This window comes from Sinocyclocheilus anshuiensis, unplaced genomic scaffold, assembly GCF_001515605.1.
Source record: "Sinocyclocheilus anshuiensis isolate Anshui unplaced genomic scaffold, SAMN03320099.WGS_v1.1 scaffold544, whole genome shotgun sequence".
Taxonomy (NCBI): domain Eukaryota; kingdom Metazoa; phylum Chordata; class Actinopteri; order Cypriniformes; family Cyprinidae; genus Sinocyclocheilus; species Sinocyclocheilus anshuiensis.
In genome coordinates, this window is record NW_015555763.1 from 2,262,450 (window position 1) to 2,272,935 (window position 10,486).

A 10,486-nucleotide genomic window follows, 5' to 3' on the forward strand; every position below is an offset into this window, starting at 1 on the left:
TTTTATTGCATTTATATGCACCGTATAAATCAATAATGTTTTCTGAAAATCATTTTGAATTAATAGTCTGACCTTTTGCAGCAATATTCCTTATTTTAATATGCAGTTTAGTGCACACATTGCATGCATTGTGTACAGTCGTATTGATTAAATTATGGGGATATATGTGGGTGTGAACTTATTTTGGAGGGAAATTGTGGATATTAATTTGTTTTAAGGGTATTTTGAGGGTAATTTGTTTTGGGGTACTCTTGGGGTACTGACCTTGTTTTGGTAATTGTTAAGGGGTATTGAACTTGTTTTAGGGGTATTTTGGGGGTAAAAGCAACTCATTTTGGGGGTACTCTGGGTAGTATTGAACTTGTTTTGAGTGTATTCTGGGGGTATTTTAAGGGTACTGTGCTTGTATATTGTCATATTTCATGTTAAAGTTTGTTTATGGGTTTCATTCTGATACAACTTCAATGTTCCATCCAGACTATTAAACCTTTTTATTTTCTGTCTTGTTTTAGGTTTGTGCAGTTGATAGAGGTCTTGAACTGAGTTTTGGGATCTAAAGCCTGTTCAAATCAGGTTCAGATCATGGCTTTGAGTTCCACAGAAGTCACTCTTCCGCCTAAGGTATGCCTAGCCGTGTCTCCCTCCCCCAACCTGAAACGCAAGCAACTAATGTGGCAGAATGCAGTACGTCACATTATCGACCAACGAGGAATGCACCATGAGGGGCGAGCAGCCAGTTCTCACAAAATCATTGTTACTGATGCCTACATCGATGACATCAACAGGCAGATTCGTAGCAAAGCTGTGCGGGGCAACGCAGGCACGCATAAGCAGCGTTCCTCGGCAGCCCGCGTTCACCCATTACGAGAGCGCAACTCCACCTGCACACGCAAGTCCACCGACTCGCTCAGTGATGCTGACTTCTTCGTAAGCTGGGGCTCCACAGTGCGTGGAATTTTTCTTCCGGTTCTTCACCACAAGTTTAAATCTCATGATCTCGAGCATCTGTACCAGCAACACTCGTCTGGTCAGCGCCGAGCTTCCCTTGTAGTCACTAATGTCATTGATATCCTTACCAAACTCCATATTCTCTTCATCTACCTGGCTGTGGCCTCTGAGATGGTGGACTCTCAACAAGGATGGTTGGCTGGGCTCTTCATGGTACTTGGAGCAGTCATATGTGTCTTAGTTCTGACCTGTAAAGGATTGATGTCTCCAGATTACCTGCGCTATGCTGGGCTGGCAAGCTGGTTGTCCCAGACTGTGCAGGCGCTGGGTGGTTTGGCATATGGGTTGGAGAACCAGTCCTGGTATGCGCTCTTCACCCTTTTCGCCGCCTACACACTATTGCCCCTACCTCTACTGTGGTCCATCTTCATAGGGTTCTTCACCGCTGCCTTGCACCTGTTGGTGGATGCCCTTAGGAACTACAATGACACGGCCATTGTAAGAAAGGTAAAGAAGATTCCATGCTCAAGCTCAAAGCTCATCTAACTTCAAAGTTCACTTTCGATTCTCACTTGTGTCAAAAAGTAGAAGGAAATTAGTGTTTCTTTAAAATCAAAGATCACCACAAGAACTATCCTTGAAATATGGAGTCAGTCAGTTTCAGACTTTTTATGCCTCTGTTGAGTTGTACTTGGTCTTCTTTTTGATAAATGCTCCATTATTAGGACATATGAATAAACCATCATCTCAAGACAATCTTCAACCATTTGTCAACTTGAAAGATAAATACAAGAATGAATTAAGCTTGTCTTGTTCATTTCAGTAACTGCTAACTTTTACTCTTGGTTTTCTTTCAGTTACTAGCAAAAGGTCTGTTGTACATGGGTATGAATACCGCAGGGCTGTTCATCCACTACTTATCGGATCGCGCTCAAAGGCAGGCATTCCTTGAGACACGGCGTTGCATTGAAGGACGAGTCAAAATGGAACGAGAGAACCAGAGACAGGTTTGAGATTCTTGATTTAATAAGATATTCTTAGATCATTAATATGAAACCTCTGAAGAAAAGAGAAATAATTTTGCATTAGGAGCGGTTGGTGATGTCCATTCTTCCTCGATTTATTGCTACGGAGATGATTGGTGATATGACTGCTATGGAAGATGAATTGCTTCCTCAACAGTTCCATAAAACCTATATTCATCAATACAAAGACGTCAGGTACACGTAGCTCCCTGTGCAGTACTGTCTTCCAGTACATTTAGGTTGCAAGAATGGTGCATGAAATGAACATGTATGTGGTCTTGTCCCAGTATCCTGTTTGCTGATATAAAAGGCTTCACCTCTCTCTCCATGACCATGTCAGCTCAGGAATTGGTGCGCACACTCAATGAGCTGTTCGGTCGCTTTGATCGCCTTGCCGAGGTGAAAAAGATTAACTTTTGAGTATCACAGGCAGTTGGAGACAGTTAGTTTTAGTGTCAAAAGTATGCAATGTTGGAAGCTAATTGAAAGATATCTTTTGATATTTTAGGAGAATCACTGCATGAGGATAAAGATTCTTGGAGATTGTTATTACTGTGTGTCTGGGGTCCCAGAGCCCCAAACTGCACATGCGCGCTGCTGTGTAGAGATGGGTCTGGCAATGATCAACACTATACGGTGTGTATGTTACATATTTTGTCCAACCTCCTAAAGGTTTCTCCCAGTTTAATGTGCCGAGACTGTAAGAAAGCCTTTTATACATTTATTTCTTCCAATGAGTTGCGCCTCTGTGGAGCTATCAAAAAATAGTTATTTCATAGATCTTTTGCAGGTGTGTCCAATCCTGCTCCTGGAGGTCCACTGTCCTGCAAAGTTCAGGTCCAACCCTAATTAAGTACACCTGAAACAGTTAGTCAAGGTCTTCAGGATTACTGGAAACATCATGTTGGGGCAGGCTGGAGCTGAACTCTGTAGGACGTCGACCCTCCTGGAGCAGGATTAGACACATCTGATATTTTGGAACATTTGTATTCTATTTTTCCTGCGTTGTTATTGATGCTCTATGGCGATTTAAGTCTAATTCTGCTGATGAAAACAAAAGAGATTGTGATGTTATCTTCCCTCTTTCTTTGTCAGTTATGTACGTAAGGAGCTGAAGAGAGATATGGACATGCGTATCGGCATTCACTCTGGCTCGGTTCTGTGTGGGGTTTTGGGTTTACAGAAATGGCAATTTGATGTGTGGTCTTGGGACGTAGATGTTGCCAACATGCTAGAGGCTGGAGGAGTCCCAGGGCAAGTACCCCAGATCATTAGCATGGTCATATGTTTAGCCAAATAAAATTGATATTAGAATAATGAATCAAATTGTATAATAATAGGAGGATTCATATATCACGAGCAACCCTGGACTGTCTAGATGGGGTATATGAGACAGAAGAAGGTCGAGGCTATCAGCGGAATGAGTTTTTACGCAAACACAAGATCGACACTTTTCTGATCTGCCATACGCCACAGGAAGACAAGGAGCCCCCTAAAGTCAGGAAGACCAGCAAAGATGAGACGACATGGAGTGCTGAGCTTCCGTTTGATAACATCATTGGAATGAACTGCGTGAGTCTGTGTTGGCCTCATAAACTTCACTTAGATCTGAATGTCCTCTCTAGTTAGTCATAAGATGTAAAGTTATCAAACCTGTTAAATAGTGCCACACTATGTTATTCAGTGAATCCTTTAGTAACTTTATCACCAGCATCAGTGGCATGGTCCATTACATTAGAAAATAATTTATAATAAGGAGTCTCTTGTTTGTAAAATCAAAAGAAAATCATGTTTACAGCAAGCATTTAAAGGGATAGTTCACCCAAAAATGAGAATTCTGTCATCATTTACTCACCCTCCACTTGTTCCAAACCTCTGAGTTTTTTTATTCTGTAGCACACACACACACACACACACAAGGCATTTTGAAGAATGTTGACGGCAGCCAATGACTTCTGTACTATTTTTTCCATACATTGGAAGTCGATGGCTACCGTCAACCATTTGGTTACCAACATTCTTCAAAACATCTTCTTTTGTGCTCAACAGAAGAAAGAAACCAGGTTTGGAACAACTTGAGGGTGAGTAAATGATGATAGAATTCTCATTTTGGGTAAATTATCCCTTTAATATGGAAGTCTATGTGCAAGGCAAAAATTTTATTTGAGTTGTAAATTTGTCTAAATTGTCATGTTAGCATTGGGACTACTCTTCAGGTTATGCATTACAGACATAATTTTTGTGGGTGGAATGTGCTTATTCACAATACTTAGCGGATAGCTACCATTTATCAAGGTGAAGTGCCCTGCCCCATAGACTTCAAATGTAAGAATATTACTGTAAACACTTTTTTTACTAATTAAACAAGTTGAGCTCCTAAGGAACTGATGTTAAAACATTGATACTTAAAAATGATACTGATACCTAAAAAAACTATATATCATTATAATTATAAACAATAATTTTAAGATTTGCTAAAGAAATTAGTACATACAGTTAAATATATTGGAAATATATATCCAATATTGACCAATACGATTAAAAACAAACAAACTAATAACCGTCATCTATCTTTATTAATAATAGTCATGTAATTTTTTCCCCACTTGAAATAGATGCAATGTTTTTGTATTGTCATCTTTTAGATCTTAGCCACTTTCACCGATGGCTCCCTAGTGCAGTTGCCCAATCAGATTACTCCTCATTGTGCTGGGTCTCGAGAAATCAACAAGAGAATCAAGCAAGCCATCGAGGTGCGCAGTAGTGAGCGAATGCGCAAAGAACACATCACACCCGTCACACTAGTCTTCAAAGACAGACACATCGAGGGAAAGGTATGGACAGCCGAGGAACAGCTTTTATATTTTGTATAGCATTTTTGCTTAAAAGTCGGCCCACACAAGATTTGCACTTTCAGTTTTCTCAGATGAGAGACGAGATGTTCAAGTCCAACTTGGCCTGCTCATTCCTAATGCTCCTCTTCATCATGGCCGTTCAGGCCCTCATCCCCTCACCACAGTGAGCTATTACTATTCTCTCAAGCCTAATGTGCACCTTTTTATTTTTGAAATGTAGCAGTATTACATTTTCAATATTGTTCTGGCCCACAGAATCTGTCCTATGGTAATCCAGTTTTTAGTATTCCTGTTTGTCTACGTACTACTGCTTCTGGTAACACTGGCTGAGGAATTTAAGCGCTCCCCACCGTACTTACAACATCTGTGCTGCTGGATCCACGAGACCAAGAGTATCCGTAACCTGCTCACCCTCACCGCTATTGCTATTAACTATGGTGTGGCCTCCTGTGATATTGTGAGTGCCAGAATTTATAGTTGTTTGGGACAAATTAAAATGCTTCTCTTAACCTGTCTATTTTTTATTTCTTGATTTATTTGTACAGTTGTGGTGTAACACGGTTGGAGAGGCTAAAGAAAGTAACGAGAACTCAGAACAAGGTGCACAGTGGCCAGTAAACATCTGCACTCATCCTGAGGTACAGTAGATACATATTGAATACAAATGTGTCACAAGTGTGACAACTTCCAGTAATGCTTATTCTGATACAGCCATCCTAATTTTACCCCATTTCATTATTACCATGCTTGTGACTACACTAAATTCAGTAAAACTGTCCGTCTCTCTGCAGTTCTTTGTTTTGAGTGGTATGGTGGCCATGGTGACGTGTGCTGTGTTCCTGAGGCTCAGCTGTCTGTTGAAGTTGGCAGTACTTATGTTAGTCATTGCAGTTTACACATACCTCATTGAGGTAGCCTTCCATGTGCTCTTTGTCCGCCAACACCAAAACGGCCAAATTCAGAGGTACAATATTTGAACGTTTTATCAAAAAGTGTTTTATTAATTTTTTATTGATTTCATACATTAAACATTTTAGTTTTATTTAGAGGAAATTTTGAGTTTTGAAAGTTACAGTACACTCTAAAAAATGCTGGGTTAAATATAACCCAGCGCTTAACTATAATGTGAAGTTTAGGAATAAAAATTGCACATTGTGGGACTGTGCGAAGGCAAAGCTAAATTTTCAGCGTCATTACTCCAGTATTCAGTGTCACGGGATCCTTCAAAAATCAATCTATGATCATGTGATGCTCAAGGAATTCTCATTAATATCACAATTAAAAACACTGCTGCTTAATATTAACTAGTATAAGCTGGGATGCTTTTTTATTGATGAATAGAAAGAAAGAAACCTTCTGGGTAGCAACCCAAACGCTGGGTCAAAACAACCCAATCGCTGGGGTTGTCCATATTTTACCCTGGGTTTGTCCCTTTTTAACCCAGCATTTTTTAGTGTATATTTACAGATCAAAAATCAAAATTATACTTTTTTTATATGAAAAAGCAAGATTAGTTGAGGTCAAATAACACCAAGAAAATATGGTGATATTCATAACTTGACAATATTCTTAAATCAAAAAGTAAATATTGAAAAAAAAATATTGAAAGTATAGTGTAAGTTTGTTTTTGTTTTTTTTGTTATGCCACTTGATATTTTTTTTAGATCTGCTAATTGTTTTCTTGGAAATTGTATAAATGTTTTTCAAAAATGTTACTTTGCATTTCTAAGAACTAGATTTGTAATTTTTCAATCTTGGTCATTATTATTTTTCACTGACCCTTATATGCTACATCAAACTTTTTTATAAAGTCAAGAAAACAAATTACTTCCTGGACTGTTGAATTGTTGTGGCTCTGCTGATGTAAGCTGTATATGTGTGTGTTTTTTGCCCAGAAATCAGTACCTCAGACGCAAAGGCGTTTCTGTGTTGCTAATGGCCATGTTTGTTGTGGTTGTCCTCTACAACAGTAGACAGGTATTATATTAAAAGCTTATTAAAGTTTTTAATCATACAAATTCAGTATTATATGCTACTACTAGTGATTTAGATAATAATGTAGAATCATTACATATTTAACAATTAATAAATGTTTTTAATTATATCAATGCATAATAATCAAACCACCACTTAGCTATGATTATCATCTTGTTGTAAAAATAAATAAATACAATTCTATTCGTAACTGAAGCAATCAAAACTGACATGCAGTTTTATATCTATCTGTGCTTTAAGCTATTTCAGTAGGATTCAAGAAATTATTTCTTCTTAATCTTACAGTTAGAAAATACTGCCAGGCTAGACTTCCTGTGGCGCCTTCAGGCCAGACAGGAAGTGGAGGACATGAAGGAACTGAGGGAGCATAACGAGTGTCTGCTCTACAACATCCTTCCTGCCCATGTCGCACGCCACTTTCTTGAGAGAGACAGGAACAATGAGGTAGCTGCATGCTTATTGATGACAGATCTTAATAGTTTAAACTTTGGTTAGAAAATAAGAAATAATAATATATGTAATAAAATTATCCAGCTGTTTGTTTTCAAATTGAGGCTAATTTGAAGCATTTCAATCATTCAGTAGTTTTGGAGCACATTCATTTATCCATAAGTATAAATAAAGTAATAGTAACACTCCTGCATTTTCTCTGTATGAATTCTTTGGCTCCAAGGACCTGTTCTCTGAATCCTACGAGCGAGTTGGGGTGATGTTTGCTTCCATTCCAGGCTTTACAGATTATTACGAGAAGAAAGAGTTGATTCATCAAGATGTGGAGTGTCTGCGTCTTCTTAATGAGATCATCGCTGACTTTGATGAGGTGTGTGGGTTTGTGCAGCATCCTCTTAATACCAAATTTCGAAGCCCAAGACCGGACATGCTCATAGTTTTAATGGCTAACAGCAGCTCTGATATTACTAATGGACTGTATTTCAAATGCGCAAATGCTCACTTTATCATAAGATATTGCAATAGTGAGAAATTTCAATTTCAGAGACAGGCTTACTTAATCTTTTTCCCTGTTGTCCCCTTAGCTACTGGAAGAGCTTTACTTCCAGGACATAGAGAAAATCAAAACCATTGGCAGCTGCTACATGGCTGCATCTGGCCTGTCTCCTGGAAAACAGGTCTGTGCTACATTTGACATGTATGCCTGACAATATAACTAGATGCATGATATATACTGGTGACCAAATCAGTATCAGCCAGTGTTGCTGATAGTATAGGCATCCATTTGATTAGATTGATATTGGAATCAGATTTATTTTAAATAAATAAAATATTAATAATTCATAAAATATATTAAAATGTTAAAGTTATAGTTCACCCAAAAATGAAAATTAGCACATGATTTAATCACCCTCAAGCCATCCTAGCTGTACATGTCTTTCTTCTTTCAGTCGAATACAATCAGAGTTATATTAAAAAATGTCCTGGCTCTTCCAAACTTTATAATGGCAGTGAATGGTGGTTGAGATTTTGAAGCCCAAAAAAGTGTATCCATCCATCATAAGAAGTATTCCACACAGCTCCGGGGGATGAATAAAGGTAGAGATTATGGTTTATAAAGTTGTAAATAAGGATGTTTTTCAATTGATATTTTTCACACAAATGCATCACTTCGCTTCAGAAGGCCTTTATTCACCCCCCGGAGCCGTGTGGAGCAGTTCTTATGATGGATGGATGCACTTTTTTTGGCTTCAAAATCTCGACCACCATTCACTGCCATTATAAAGTTGGAAGGGCCAGGACATTTTTAATATAACTCCGATTGTATTCGTCTGAAAGAAGAAAGTCATATACAGCTAGGATGGCTTGAGGGTGAGTAAATCATGGGGTAAATTTAATTTTTGTGGTGAACTATCCCTTCAATTCTGGCCAGGTCGGTCAGGATAAAACATAAAAAAAAGTATTCATAAATAATCATAAATATTACAAATTTATAAATGTAACTAGTAATTAAGTAGTAACTGAAAAGTTACATTTTTATAAATTAAGGCTCAATTTTATTAATGTGTATTTTATAGGAATGTGAAGATGAGTGGGCTCACCTCAGTACGCTGGTTCTATTCGCTTTGACCATGCAAGAAACTCTCAAACAAGTAAACAAACGGACCTCAAACAACTTCCAGTTGCGTGTCGGTAAGATTGTTCTATTCCTGTATTTAGCATCTCTACTAGTAATACACAAAAATCTACTGGTAATTAACATATCAGTTTAAATAGGATTTGCTTTATCTGTCATATGTGCATGTTTGATGACTACTTGCTATGAAGGGAAGTAATTTAACCTGCTCGGCACCAGTTCAGACACACTAATGACCTTAAACAAAACAATCAATATGATTTTCATGCGATTAGATTGGGCAATTAAAATTATTACAACAATAGTCTTTGAATTTAAATCTAAAATTACAACATAGTGCTTTGACAAACATGAAATCAAAATTGCCCCCGTTTTACTTGCCTTCCTGGTCTTATTGTATACAACTGATGTATTTTATTCCAAGAGAATATGTGTTTGCTTTGTAATCTTTAAACAAAATGTAGTAACTTGCTCTTCTCCTGAAACAACTTTAATATGCATAAAACTGCTTTTCTATCGTACAGGTATTTCTCATGGGCCTGTAGTCGCCGGAGTGATTGGCGCCACTAAACCCCAGTATGATATCTGGGGCATGACTGTGAATCTTGCTAGCCGAATGGACAGCACAGGGCTCAGTGGCCGTATTCAGGTCCCAGAGGGCACAAGCCGTATCCTGGCTGACCGCGGCTTTGTGCTACAGCTTAGAGGAGATATCTACGTCAAAGGGGTTAGCGAACAGCGGGGAGGGGTCCGCACATACTTTGTTAGCAGCAGGGAACAGAGCTCAAGCTACGCTGAGAGAAGCACCAGCAGAGGTATCTCTCTCGGGAGGAACACCCTCGCTGCTGTGGTCTTTTTCTTGGTTCAGGCCCGCAAGAAAGAGGAATTACGAGAGGCCAATGGAGGCTTTCATCTTATGGAGATCACATGAATTTTGATTTAAAACTGGACAGGAACCGTATTTAATACCTCTTTTAGAGAATCTTATGTCTCTCTCATGAGTCATTGCCTTCAAGAGATTTTCCACATTATCTGTTATTTTTTTCTGAATAGTAACAACTTTATTTTTCTTGTATGACTAGATTTCTACTGATTTTCAAAGTTGCTTATTATGGAAACCCATTTCCACCACAGAATTCAAAAATGGTAATTTTGACTTTTTTCACAATTCTGACTCTTTTTGCTATTATAAAAAAAGTCAGTATTGCAAGACATAAACTCAGAATTGCAGGATTTAAACACTTAAATTCTGAGCAGAAAAATCTGAATTGTGAGATATAAACTTGCAATTGCAGGATAAAAAAGTTAATTGTGAGAAGTTGCAATGACCTTTTTATTTTTTATTCTGTGGTGAAAACAGAAACAAACAAAAACAAAAAAAAAATGCGAGATATAAACTCAGAATTCAGAATTGTGTGGTGTAAACTCAGAAAAGTCAGATTTTGTGAGATAAAAAGTTGCAATTATATATATATTCTGTCGCAGAAATGGCTTATCACAATGGAAATGGAAGTGAAAAACATCTAAAAGTCATGTTTCTTTTGTCCTGGAGTTGGTATCATTGGGATTTTTAGACA

General features: G+C 38.0%; 1 protein-coding gene across 5 annotated transcripts; it reads left to right on the plus strand.

Annotated features, from left to right (window-relative positions):
* The first annotated feature begins 517 nt into the window (after positions 1–517).
* On the plus strand, positions 518–10,074 carry LOC107674102 (adenylate cyclase type 8-like). 5 transcript variants are annotated; one of them, XM_016467984.1, is made up of 18 exons: positions 518–1,455; positions 1,806–1,955; positions 2,038–2,168; positions 2,261–2,372; positions 2,482–2,609; positions 3,069–3,227; positions 3,314–3,545; positions 4,619–4,807; positions 4,891–4,991; positions 5,084–5,285; positions 5,374–5,466; positions 5,620–5,792; positions 6,724–6,805; positions 7,109–7,267; positions 7,497–7,643; positions 7,858–7,950; positions 8,851–8,965; positions 9,434–10,074. In XM_016467984.1, exons 1-18 carry the CDS (start codon positions 583–585, stop codon positions 9,838–9,840), a joined length of 3,546 nt encoding a protein of 1,181 aa, XP_016323470.1. In that variant the 5' UTR covers positions 518–582; the 3' UTR covers positions 9,841–10,074. The 5 variants fall into 5 exon arrangements, with proteins under 5 accessions (XP_016323470.1, XP_016323471.1, XP_016323473.1 ...); XM_016467985.1 differs by lacking the exon at positions 7,858–7,950; XM_016467987.1 differs by lacking the exon at positions 8,851–8,965 and having other exon boundaries at positions 9,434–9,538.
* The last annotated feature ends 412 nt before the right edge of the window (positions 10,075–10,486 follow it).

Bases quoted from the DNA above. Each gene is read 5' to 3' on its own strand.
- LOC107674102 (XM_016467984.1), top strand. From the start codon at position 583: ATGGCTTTGAGTTCCACAGAAGTCACTCTTCCGCCTAAGGTATGCCTA. The intron at 2,610-3,068 runs GTGTGTATGTTA...TTTCTTTGTCAG, and splicing joins GCAATGATCAACACTATACG to TTATGTACGTAAGGAGCTGA. The intron at 4,992-5,083 runs GTGAGCTATTAC...TCTGGCCCACAG, and splicing joins GCCCTCATCCCCTCACCACA to AATCTGTCCTATGGTAATCC.